The 13,192-nt window shown below is 39.5% G+C and overlaps 1 protein-coding gene and 1 long non-coding RNA gene across 2 annotated transcripts in view; one reads left to right on the top strand and one right to left on the bottom strand.

Moving 5' to 3' along the window:
- The window catches only part of LOC130157592 (uncharacterized), a 76,052-nt gene that overhangs the window by 3,336 nt on the left and 59,524 nt on the right, over positions 1-13,192 (top strand). Inside the window, exon 3 of the long non-coding RNA XR_008824947.1 lies at positions 7,320-7,374. This is a non-coding gene — a long non-coding RNA (uncharacterized LOC130157592). The remainder of the gene's footprint in view (positions 1-7,319; positions 7,375-13,192) is intronic.
- Positions 1-13,192, bottom strand: part of SYNPO2 (synaptopodin 2) — a 95,919-nt gene that overhangs the window by 31,630 nt on the left and 51,097 nt on the right. The window contains exon 2 of the mRNA XM_056357404.1: positions 1,004-1,155. Coding sequence (XP_056213379.1) covers positions 1,004-1,155 — 152 coding nt within the window. The remainder of the gene's footprint in view (positions 1-1,003; positions 1,156-13,192) is intronic.

Genomic DNA, 13,192 nt, shown 5'->3' with positions numbered 1-13,192 from the left:
AGTGCCACTGCTCTGTTAGCTGTTGTGATGAATCCTGACTCCTGTCCTCCTGCTCCTGCCTGTGGGAGAGCAAACACTGGGAACTGCAGGAGCTCAGGGGGAGCCATAATTCCTTACGAGGAGTGTGGAAGTCTCAGGTCTTTTCTTCCTCTTCTTACCCACACTGATGGCAATTCAGAGTTCCTCTTGTCTGAATTCACAAAGTCTGGGGAGAATGTGCTTACTGCAACTCAAGATCACATATATTACACTGATAATTACAGAACAGCCACTGGAATAGACTGATGTACGGGTGAGCAATATTGCCACTTGCTTGCAAATTTACGTGAAGGTTCTCTAAGAAGCTTGAAGCATTTTGAAAGAAAACTGAAATTCACTATCACTATTTTATATATGGAGAAGCTGAGAGCCAGAGAGCCTTAAGTGACTTGTCCCACCTCATCTAGTGAAGTGATAACAGCTACAGAAATAGAATTCATGATTTCCAGACCCTCTGCCCCTCCTGACTGCTAAAACATTTTGCCACCCAAGAAGACCATTTGCCATGTCATCATCAAGGCATATCTGTGTAACACACTTTCTCCATCTACACAGCCTGTGCTTTTTGTAAGCCTCACTTCCCTATCTATTGGGGAATAACAACACTTCACTACTTCAAAGGGGTGGAAAGAATAATTGTACTCAAGACTGCAGTATGCAGATATGGTAGTGGACACCTTGTAAGTATTAAGAATACTTAATAAGAAATAAATTTGTTACATTGGAGACTGTACTCTTAATTCTGTGCCTGAACTGTGATGTTCAGATTATATACAATAATTCTTTCAGGTCAAATACTCCGTCTTCCCTCCCTTTTCCATACAGACAGGCAGACTTACAGACTAATAAGAGGACTATCAGAAGCTCACAGTGTAAGTCTGCAAAACGACTGCATTCAAAACCAGAATTTTCCATGTGGTTCACTGAACCAAATTACATCAAAGCATTCTCAGCATTCCTGTACCTCTTGATAAGCATCTGCAGGACGTCAGTCAGGCTTTCCATCAGAACAATAACTTCAGCATAGGTTAAGTCTCCACAAGGCTTGCCATTGATAGACACCACCTCATCTCCCTCACACAGTCCAGCTTTAGCTGCTTTGCTCTTGTTGCGAACCTACAATGAGTCAAAAACAAATTTCGAATGGCACAATTAGTGTTCATTTGAAAACTACGACCATGTCCTCAACTTCCTTTTGTCTGTACAAAAGAAAAAGAATCAGTAATATTGATCATAAACATATTTCTAGTAACACAAATTAATACTTCTCCCAGTTCACGTTAATGCTGTTTTGGCCAGTAATAACAAATACAAAAACTTCTGCTTTACTGAGCTTGTGAGCTACATGTCAAATAGGTTGGATTTATTTTTTTATAAATAGGGAGACAGAAGTTTGGGGCAAAAATCAGTTGATCAGAGTTTAGCAGAAATGCACAAAATCTCATTAGTTTCTCCCAAAATAAAAGACTACTAGAGGTGAAACCTGTGCCAGGATTTTAAAAGAAAAGTGTGTAACTTCAGGCTTCTCTGGGCAGAATGTCAGTATCCACACACGGTTAGAGCTGTAGGTATGCAGACTTCTGGTATACTGGACACTATTCCTTGGATGCCCAACTGTAGTTTTAGTTGTCAAACTATAAACATCTGAATCACTGGAGATCCTAAATCCATGTTCAGATAATCCATCTAAATAAGTGCTCTGATTTATGAAAGTTAAGACATGCTCATTATGGTTTAACCTTCCCTCTCAAGTACTCGTTCAAGAACCTTACGCAGCTTGGTTTCTTGCTGTTTCAGTTCTATTTCCACTGGCAGCATGTTATAACTTATCACAGTCTTTCTACAACAAAACCTAGACAGCTTTAACACCACTCAAGGTATGTCATACAGTTGACTGCTATTTTTAAAGTACATATTTGGCAAACGGTATGTTATATTAACCAGGATGTTTGCAGGAGTCTATTTTAAAATGACACATATACATAAAAGGTCTGTCCTTGGGTTCTTTGCTCTTAAACTTGTACCTGTTGGCTTGAGTATTTTGGCCTTATACAATGCTCAGTTGGTGGGTCAATATGTTATCCTTATTAATTCTCATAGCATTTTCTTGAATATTTTTGAAGTAGTCTAGCTCTACCACACTCAGAACAGCAGTCAGTCCCCACTGGCTCTAGGAAGGTTACTTCTGATAGACACCAGATTTGCGGGTGCAACTTTCCCACAGACGCATGGAATTATCCCAAATATACTATTAGGCCATGGGGCTGGTACCTGAGATGCATTTCTGGAGGCAATTTTGGAAAGCTTCTTGGAGTCAGGTTGATATGTGGAATAAAGAGTGAGATTGCATATTTTTCTGTGGCAGCACCATACATCTTTGTTGTTTCAATTTACACGTACCCATATATCATATTATAGCATTTTAGGCAGGGAAAAAACAGAAGCCTTGTGCATACAGAAGCCGGTTTCTACCTTGCAGAGTTCACATTTACAAATATGGAGTGGTATGCCGCTCTGTTTATATCCCCTTAGGCAAGAGCATAAACATCCTTGTGCTTTGGGAAGAAATGACAGTTTAGACAGTGTTTAGAATGTTTTGCTTCATATATGAGTGAGGATTTGGGTTGAGGTTTTGTTATTGTTTTTTAAAAGCTATTAAAATGTAAAGGCCTGATTGTAAATATGTGATGTGAATGCTAGGAAGAATTTTGAGGGGCACGTTTTCAAAAACCATGGAAACAGCAATTACAGCAACATGTGAACTCTGAAATAGCGTTATGTGATGCCTAGACTGTGAGAAGAAAACTTGTTTCTGTTTCTTCATTAGATGTTAGTAAGATTATTTGGGGTCCGTTCTGTCACAGATTATCATTACAGCTGTCTCAGGAGAGAAACCGTTACCCATTTCATAGCTTCAGTGATTTATGTCAAAAAGCAAAAGTACAAATATACCATGCTAATAGGTCTACATGAATTGCTACACAACTCAACAAACTCCATAGTTTTTTAAACTGACTCCTTGGTAGCGTACAACGGAAGCAGACAACGGCACTGAATTTCATTTTAAAGTTCTTGAAAGGGCACCTCTGTCCATTTTGCTGCCTTGTGATTGTTGGAAGATCACAATTGTGAGATATTTGGACTGTCACACAAAACTTCAGCCCCTTTTTTGACTGGTCACACAGGAAAGATATTACTGTAAGTTGCTATGCCTCATTCTCTGGTAGCATTTCAGTTCATGTGCACATTAGACCAAATTTCCTGTCGTTATTATATTTCCAGGTTTATCTACATAAATCAAACCTTTAACATGATTTTACCATTGCAGGATCACACTGCACATGCTGTACATATTAACAGTTCTCCTGACTATATGTCAGCCTTTTTCCCAGCCTCCCCCAGAGGCACCTGTGCATCCCAAATTTGAGTAATGTCTATATATCACCTCAGTATTATCAGGGTTTTTTTTGTGTTTCTGTTGGGAGAATAAAAGGGAGGAGAGAGCACTAACAAAAAGTGAGCAAGGGCAGGTTGTACAATAACTTATAGCAGGTTGCTTCTAGGGTAGAAATATACCATCTTCGTTTGTGTTATTTTAGCCTCAAGATGTCACCATGTTACTCAGCAATACGTAGACTGCCTTGCCAGACAAGCTGTAATTGTGTCTGGGTTTGATTATTGGTCTTCAATGGAAACCCACAAAAATAAACAAAATAATTTACTTATGTAAACCATAAATTTTCAGGTTTCTGGAAAAAAGAAAAAAAACCCAGAACAACAAAAAATCCAAGATTTGTGGAAAGCAGGATCTCCCTGGTAAAGTAAGTGTTTAGTGGACAGTTTTCTCTCAGAGGAAGTTTTGGCAGAAAGGCTTTGATGAGCCCACTGGGAAACAAAAGCTGCCTCTGTTAGCAGAAGTACAGCTTCATCACACAGGGGGCAGTGAGAAACCTTTATCCAGTTCTTGGGAACTTAAAGCAAGGCATTTTTGGTTGCAAAACAGAAGAGATTCTTCCAAAACTAGTGATTGCTCTTGTCTTGTAGTGCAGCCTGGGCTTCCTCTGTTGTTTGTTTCTCCTATCTACTTTGGGCTGGTGTTTTCTTTAGGAAGGAAAAGTAGGTTTTCCCATAAAATTTCGAATGGGATCTCAGTACTAGAAAAATATGTTTGCAAAGATTCTCTTAGTTTTTCAATGCTTGCAGTACCGGTATAACACAGCAAAGCTGAGCCCATACTGTGAGAGCTGAACCTTTCAAGACATGAGCTGCTCCTGGGCATTGTTGGAGAGCTTTAGCCCACTTTCCCTTGGTCCTGCCTGTGTTGCTTTTCTGCTCCCCTTCAGTCAGGATTCTTCTTTTTTATTATTCAAGTTATGTATCATGCAGTTGTTAGGATACGTCAGTTTTCTTCCAGTCACAATATTTCCAGTGAAATGGCAATGCGAATATTTACTCTGAATTCCAAAAGTGTTAGGGAAATCATTGTACAAGGTATACTGGCATTGCAGCAGTACTGACCTTAGTCAATGCTGTGGATACTCTGCCCATAAAGAGTTTTAGATTTCTGATTTTTTAGCAGTGTTAAAGTGTTGGATATAAATAGTCCTACATAAAGATTTCAGGTTATTCTGAGCCATTTGTTATAATATTCTCTAATTTCAGGTGTTTATGTGGCTGTTACTAAAGGGTGTGAAGAACAGTGCTGGGTCACTTGGACAATTTACCTGAAATACGTAGTTTATGTTCTCTGATTACCCCTGTACTCAGAATTTCCCACTCTCAGGAGCGTCCCTCACTGCTTAAGACATCAAGTGCAGAGCAATTCCTCCTACCCACTGAGATACTAATTTTAGGGGAAACTTCCTTTGTGGAGAACTTAGCCCAGATGCTCGCTGTTACCTGAGCACCACGGAGGAGCCAGGACCCAGCTGTGAGCAGTGCCAGACAAGCCCGCACAAGCAGCAGCAGCCCTGCGCCCTGGGACAGCAGGCCATGGGGGCTGGTGGAGGGCTCCTCAGCCCCTCACCTGGAACCTAATCACAAACAGCAGCTGCAACAAGGGACTGGGGGCTGTCCAGAGGCTCTTCAGGAGGGCCTATAAAGACTTGAGGTGGAAACTGTGAGTGAGTAAGGTTTGGATGCTGCACTTGTGACTGGTTGCATTTCAGAGGCACAGGTATGTGGAGGGGAGAGTGTGGGATAGTAACTTGTGGTGGGTTGGTGGTAGCTGTGAGGTGGTGCTGGGGCTGGCGTAGTCATCGGTGTCTGCAGCGTGTGGCAGTTTCAGCCAGTTTCTTAACCAGTGAAAGGTGAATAAACAGGGATACACAGTGGCTGTGCTGGTGTGGTGCAAAGGTGGGGTTTCATAAAGAAAGCTAATGTGGGGTGCCCAGCTGTTGTGCTAGGCATGTTCTAGTGTTTTTACTTTTGCTCTAGCCTCATTCTGTCTTCTGGGGACTCCTTGCCAGGCAGCAAGTATTAGGTCTGCTGCTTTGATTTAATCTGAAAGTGGTTCATTTTGTACAACCCAAAACTGTTCTGTGCTGTGAAGCAACACAGGGTAAATCAGGATAATAGAGAAACTTGCTTCAAAAAATGTGATCCTGACAAAGCTAAAAAGCTAATGTAGGTGCACCTGTTACTTGTTGTGGCTGCAAGTGTATGCACAGACAGCAACTGGGGCTCAGCTTACCAGCTGATGATCTTGGTTGTGTGCCTGAGCCCTATAATAAGCAGATCAGAGAGTGAGATATGTTGAACCTGATAACAACATCAACAAGTTGTAGCTCAAAGTGAGGCAGATAGACTTGTGGATACTCTGCAGTCCTGGTTCTCCAATTGCACAACTAAGGCATTGTTAGGATATTCCATAGTCTTGCTTTTACCAGTGACTTTTTGGGAAGGATGATGTATGTCTTAATCTTATTCTGGTGTGCTGCTAGAAGTATGCATCTGTATCTGGGAGGGTCATCTAAGTGGCGTGTGTCAGATGTGGCCTGGCTGAGCAATCGGGCTCAATGATTGCTCAGCCTGGGTGAGCAATCAATCTGAGACCATGAGCTGGCTGAGCATAAGCACTAATCCATTTATCCAACCTTTATCTATTAAAGTAAGACTTTTGTGGCTTAAAAATAAACATATATTTGCACAGCAATATTCTCAATTCAAAGCAGGCTTCCCAAACCATGAGTTATTCTTAGAACTATTTAATGATCCTTTTTCAGTTTGCCAGCAGCTTAAAGACAACATAATAGAAAATATTGCCACTGGATGTAGTGGAAATACACTTCCCTGCTGTTTAAGGTCCCTTGCTTATACAGAGTAGTTTCTTTCATTGAGGGGTTTCCTCAGGAAGAGCCTATTCAGCTGAATGTGCTATCGGGTTCCTGAAGCATTTTGTATGGCCCTCAAGGCTTGAAGCTGGTTTCAGTGAACCTTATTTACACATGTAAGTCCTCACTGTTAGTCTTGAGTCTTTGATGGCTGGACTGGTGTTTTGTTATGATGAAACATGTTGCCCAAAATGGCATGGCTTACCAGGCAAACATTCTGTAGATCAGTTGTCCATCTTAGTTATTGTTTACTAATTTAGTTACATCAGCTGCAAACTTTACCAGCAGCGACTTTGTGTTTTCTTTTAGGCTGATGGTTGAATATCAGTAACAAAGGGTGAAGGGTGCTCAGCAAGGAGGATATGTCCTTTAACTACTGTTATGGCCCTGTTAAACAATGACTTCCAATTTAAGGTTACCTTTTCTGACTCAACAACTAGCCATCTTTTAAAGCAGTATTTTTTACTACAGCAGCAAACGGTGCCCTTAGATGTCTTGTCATCATCAGTAAAGCAGAGCTGTGTTCAAGAAATAACTATTAAATAGTCCTTTTAAAATAAAATAATTATTAACATTAATCTTGGGATTACAAACCTTATTCTGTATAGTCACTGCAGTCTCATCATTAACTAATAGAGTGGCTTTGTTTAAATGTGCCTGGTGTTGAGCTGTCTTAAATTTTTCCACACAAAAGTGGTGACGTTTTCTGTTTTTTAAAAAAAACCAAATAAATCAGTCTGGGCCTTCCCATTATACAGAAACTGTGTAATAATACTTATATTCTGTAAGCAGGTTCTATCTACCTGCCACTTTACATCACTTTCTGCATATAACATTAATATTTTAGTATCTCTCTTCAGGGATTGTCTGGCAGGTAACTGAGTAACCATTATTGGGTTTTGAGTATGAGGGAGTTTCTAAAGGCTGATTTTTCTTTTCTTTCCCCAGGTTGTTCAGCATGTGGTCCTTCCACTTGTTTAAGGCAGGAATATGCAAGTACTTGGTAAGCACAGTTAAAACTTCTCACTTGGTGTCAGTTTCACATGTGTAAGCACAAGTATCGGTTTTACCTATTTGTGTTGGGAACTGTTTCTGGATACAGAAGTATGTTGTGAATGAAATGACTGTTACAAGGTGGGGTTTAGTTCTCCAGAAATACTGATTGTTTTACCGTTGGAAAAAATACAGGTCTGGGTGTAGAATAGGATGCCTGGTTTCTTAGATATAACTGTTCTATTGCATTTTCAGAGAGAGAAAACAGGGAAAGGAGCAGGGATAATAGGTATGAGTATGCAGGAAAGGGGGAGTGGGGCTAGGTGCATGGAGGCACTGCCTCTTCTCTCTTTGTTTGTACTAGTATTAAAGCAACAAGTGTTTGATGCGCTTATTTTTATTAAGTAATATTTTCCCTGAAAGCAACAACTTACAAATGTTTGACACCGTGAATACAGATCTGATGTTTCTGAATCTAAAACTTTTTGGAAACAGTCAGCTATCTTAGCTTGATCTTAGTAGGTAAAAACAAGTTAACAATCCAAGTTAAATGGACTATATACCAGAACTAACAATGAAGTCAACTGACTTGAATATGACCCTTTCTTGGCAGTAAGAGGTGGTGATTCAAATGGCAGGGGCAGTGGTGAAGTGATCCAAAATCCAAGCAAATAAACAAAGTTCTAGTCCACTTGCTGACAAGGTGGCAAGTTGTGTATTTCTAAGTGTATGTGGAACTCGGCTTTGCCATAGTTGTACAACGTAGTATGGACACAGTTAAAGGCCTGACTGCTAGTTTTGTGATAAATTTAGGTAGCTAACATTTCTTTAAACAAATTTAAAGCCAGCACAAATAAGTTAATGTAATCAATACTTAGTTTAATTTTATAAGGCATTAGCTCATACTTTCCAGAAGTGACTTTTCTTGATTGGTTAGCTAGGTGTTAATCATGAAGTTCAGGATCAAAGATTAAAGAGTATTTCCTGTAGACAGTTTTTAAAATAGCCAAACAAAAAAAGCACTTCATCTCTTCTATTATAAAATCTACAGCAAAGGCAGTGGCTAATTAATGTAGTTAAATGTATTTAAGTTACCTGTCCCTCTAATAAAATTACCAATGCACAATGCTTTATTATGAGCAGGAAGCAGAAGTAGTGGCACAATCATTAGTGTATTAGTGGTTGTAGTTGTATGAAATTGGAGAATTAAAAATTAAGTTACAAATGTACTGAATTCAGGCCCAGTTTATAAACTGGGGCTTTAGGGCCCTGTTTTACAATGTTTATGCATGCAGGAGACCTTTAGACAAAACAGTAACCTTCAGCTAGTAAGCTTTTGGGGGTCTAGATATAAACATCTGTACAGTAAGTTAAGCCTACCTCATAATGTGTTTGGGTTTTTTAGGGATCTCTGTAGATCCTTTAAATAGCTCAGAGACTTCAGGCCAGTAAACACTGATCTTGCTATGTCAGACTCTGAGTCTCAGCTCACAACTTAGTGCAAACTAGTATTTGCCAGTGCTCCTCAGTCCAGGGCAACAGCCCCTTCCACTGGCAAAGTTCTGAACCTTCCCAGGGAGCTGGTGGGACATGTGTGAGGTGTTATGTAGTCACATAATCGATAGAAGTGACATAGTGACAGACTTGTGTTGCTGCTTTTTTTTTTTATAAACTCAGGTTTACAATAAGAACATCTAAATATATTTCCATCTTAATGCTTGCTTTGCCATCACAAGTTATAATATGTCATGTATAAACACAAGTCCTAAGAAAAAGGTGATCTATTTCTCCTTTGCATGAACATCGTATAGATATTAATACCCATCCTAAAATTCAGATAAATTCTCTGTCCTCTGGCTATGTAGCCGTCTAATAAAAAATACAGTCAGTAACACAAGCTTTTTTGTGACTTTCCAGTCCATAGGGATCCAGTCTTTGCTTTCTGTCTCTAAACTTGCCACTGTTTAAAACTATATTTATAGTTTTAAATATCCATGTTTTGTCAGCTCTATCTGAAAACAAACTGCCAGTTTCCAGCTTTAAATCAATACTGCAGGAAACAAAGATACAGCCTGTCAATCAGCCTGTAGATCCTGTTTCGTACAGGGAATCAAGGCCTATGCTGGAATAATTCTTAAGATGTTGTGACCTGTATTGTGGTTTGGAAGCTAAGTTATGACTGCAACTTGTATGCTGCATGCTTAAAATAGTGAGAAATCTGAGAAAAGGCACCCCCTGCCTCAAAACCTCCTGAAACTAAGAAAGTCAGACCACTCATTTTACTAGTTGATAAATCTAGGCTTGTTGAAGTTAGCATGAACTTGTGTGTTATTAATGTCTATACAAACATGCCATTCAGCTCTTGAGCTCACTCTGGGTTTTCAAGCACATGGAATTAGTACCCATATAGCAGTTTATTATGCATTAAATCTGTCTCTACAACAGAGAGCTTTCTATTACATGGTTAACATGCAACTCCTATTTTAACTTGAGAATAACAATGCTGTCTTGAGCAAGAATGCAAAAGTCTTCACACCTGTGACCTTGCCAGCTCATCAACATGCTTTGAGCAATGTTTCAAACACTTCAACTAAATTTGTCTAAAATTCATGTCTTTAATAGTACGTTTGTGAAGGTCATTGTTGATGCATGGATTTTGGAGATCATGACATGCTTCAGATAGCTGGGAAAGTGTAAGGTCAGAAAGTATTTCATTTTCCTGGTGCATGTGTCAGGGTAACAAAACAGATCAAGCTGCAGTTGGTTATCAGACCTTGTGCCCATATGTGAGGAAAACAAAATGACATTTTTGTTCTTTGTTTCCTCCTTGAATATGTATATGAAGAGAAAGTAGTTGTCAGCAGATAGAAAGATAAAGATGAGCAGACAGGAAAGAGTCGTCAGATTCTAAGAAAGGGGACTGGAGCTACTTGCAGATTTAACTGAGTGACGGTATCATAGTTTAGGAGTTCCTTGAGAGGTTTTCAAAACCATGCAATTAGGAAATGTTCTTGCTTAGAACTCCAGTTTGAGCTTTGTGTCCACATAAATTCATTGGAAACAGCACGTTCATGTCTAATCTGAAGGCCCGGCACTTTTGACAGGCCACCGCTCAAGCTGAAGGATTAAATTTTAAGCAAGCTCGTTATGTACTATTGTGATAAGATGAAGTCATAGATTGGAGTTTCAGTAGGATGACTTACCTGTGTAGCATTCTGTATACAGACTCTCAAAGTCCCTGATGACTATAGGTATTTTACTTTTATCAAGGGCCTCTTGAGAGCTTGATAAATCTAAAAGCTCCAAAATCTAGTCTGTTTTTATTAGCTGTGCCTATACTTGAGTGTGAGTCTGCTACGTGATGTGGCTCTGTTTACATCTGTGCTGTCTGGAGATGAAGTTGCATCAAGCTGGTAACAGTTCCCATGCTCTCTGTACTGAATCTCTCCACCAGACAAGCTAGTTTCCTTCAGACTCAGTCACAGTAAAAAACTACAAGGTAAAACCTTCAGACAGGGCAAATACATCAAGAGTGTGAGGTCCAGCCCTTGCCTAGCTTCTCTGAATGTATGGGCATGCAACAGGCAGCCTTGGCCCCAGAGCATGTTAGATGCTAAAGCTGTGACTTTAGCTAGTATAAATATAGTTAATATAAGTATAGTAAAATACAGTTTTCTTTATTTAACCTTTACAATCACTTTGTCCCCTTTGTGGGGAGTGTATGTAGAACTTGCACTGTAAGATTAGAGAGACTGTGCAAATGTCTGTTAATTAATTGGGTTAAACAAAATGCTTCTAAGCCATCTGAATGCTTTTCCTGAGAGCGATTTTTGAATCATCTTTGACTTGTAAGGTAAACGCAGAAATATTTCCTGTCACCAAATTCTTCTCATTAGCAGGATAATAATATTGGGAATTTGGCAGTTCAGGATGCTCTTTGCTTCTGATCTTCAGGGAAGGCTCCTAGACAGATCCACTGTTGCAGAGATGGCTTTCATGTCTGTCTGTAAAGCCAATTATACTTCTAAATGGGTTTATAAATGAGAAAATATAACATTAGGGAGATCAAAGGAGATAAGAGTTAATATATTCAGACATATTTTTGTTACTTAATGTTCTTTAGTGTCTGATACAATTCTTGAACTGTTGGATTAAATCTGAAAAGTCTTTCCAGAAAGTGAAGTAGGATGTTACTTTCAAGAGTTCATGGGAGTGCTGCCATTGATTATCACCAAGTTTGTCATTAGAAATGTTGAACAGTGGTACAATATTATGGCAGTTTCTGGCAAAATATGTGATACATGATGCTAAGCTACATGAAGTGAAAGAACTTTTTAACTTTAAAACCCATTGATCCAGTTGCCTGAAAGGTTCTGGCTTTACTTCCCAACTCACAGCTAAAGCAAAACTTCAGGCATGGTTTACTCATGTAAAAGTTCATGGGACATTCTTGCAGAGAGGTGATGGTACCATCTAGTCAGTGGTTTACTTACTGTTTAACTCTGTGTCTGGTCAGTCCTCCTGTTGCACTGTACCTATGAAATCGTGCTTCTTGAGCATACTAGTTCAGTTTAGTAACTGTTGTCTCCTCATTCCTACATGAGAACTCACATAAAGGTTCAGGTCTGTTCATAGTATATTCAGCAAATGTAGTTTGGTACAACTCCTACAGCTGTTGTGGGAGGGTTAAAGAACATGTTTGACCATTTATATATTGACGGAGCACTTGTGCCATTTGGAACCAGAGAGCAGACTGATCTCGGTGAAAAGAAAAGCCTGCTCAAATTCCAAAAAGCTTTACCTAATGTACTAGTGTATCATCTTGCTAGCGGTTGCCTTTCTGTGGCAGAAATCCAAAGTTAGCAGCTGAAGAAGGGATGAGATAATGACCTCTGAAATACTGATCTGGTGTGCTGGCGACACAGAAGATTTCCCAATAGTGAGCTTGGGGACAGTCTGTTATTCATTTTGTACAACACATGTAGTGTACAGCTGGGCTATGGATTACCCTTTTTTGGGGTGTACTACTGCATACTTTAGTAGATGTATCAAAACTAAACTGTTGTGCTGATTTTCATTTTTACTAGTGCTGCTGGTGAATAGGTGAATGTGTGACAAGGACAGGAATGATGGCCTTTCAATTATGTGGTTGTGTGTTGTCTGTTGTTTGCATTCCCCTTTTCTTGCCCTGCTTGAATAGTGACTCCCTATATGCTTCCTGGCTTATTTTTAAATCGTGACCAGCTTTGATCTTTCCATGAACACTGTAGTTACGTTCTCTTTTCCTTCTTCCCACTGCCCCCTGCGCAGAGAGATAATTGAATTGTCAGTGCTTCTTTGGATTGAGAAAATAATATATCTTAATTAAGCATCAAATGATGGGTAGCATCAAAAGTCTTAATTGCAGCATAGCTTAAGGCCAGGAGAAAAGAATTTCTGTGATGATATGGTTGAGGGAGAATAAACAGAGAATAAAAGTGTATCTGCTACTGAACAATTCAAAGCAACATTGGCAGTACTACAATAGACAGTCCTTGTGGTAAAGCATATCTGCTACTTAATCTTGGGCTGAACTCTTGTCACTGGTAAAGCAATGGAACTGCTATATACTTGCACAATTAGCATCGTCCTAAGACCATACACTAGGTGTTTACTGTAGAAAGTGGCACATCTCTTATACCTAAATTGCAATCAAAGGACAGGTACGTGAAAGGTAAAAAGCAAAAACTGCCATCTGAAAGTACTTCTCTTCTGGTGGAGCTCAGATAATAAGGTATATGCACACTGTTACAGAGAGAAAAGCATTTCTAGCCTAGACGTGTGATTGC

Source organism: Falco biarmicus, chromosome 1 (assembly GCF_023638135.1).
Source record: "Falco biarmicus isolate bFalBia1 chromosome 1, bFalBia1.pri, whole genome shotgun sequence".
Taxonomy (NCBI): Eukaryota; Metazoa; Chordata; class Aves; order Falconiformes; family Falconidae; genus Falco; species Falco biarmicus.
The sequence above is the reverse complement of the archived record's forward strand: the minus strand, read 5'-3'. Positions and strand labels throughout refer to the sequence as shown.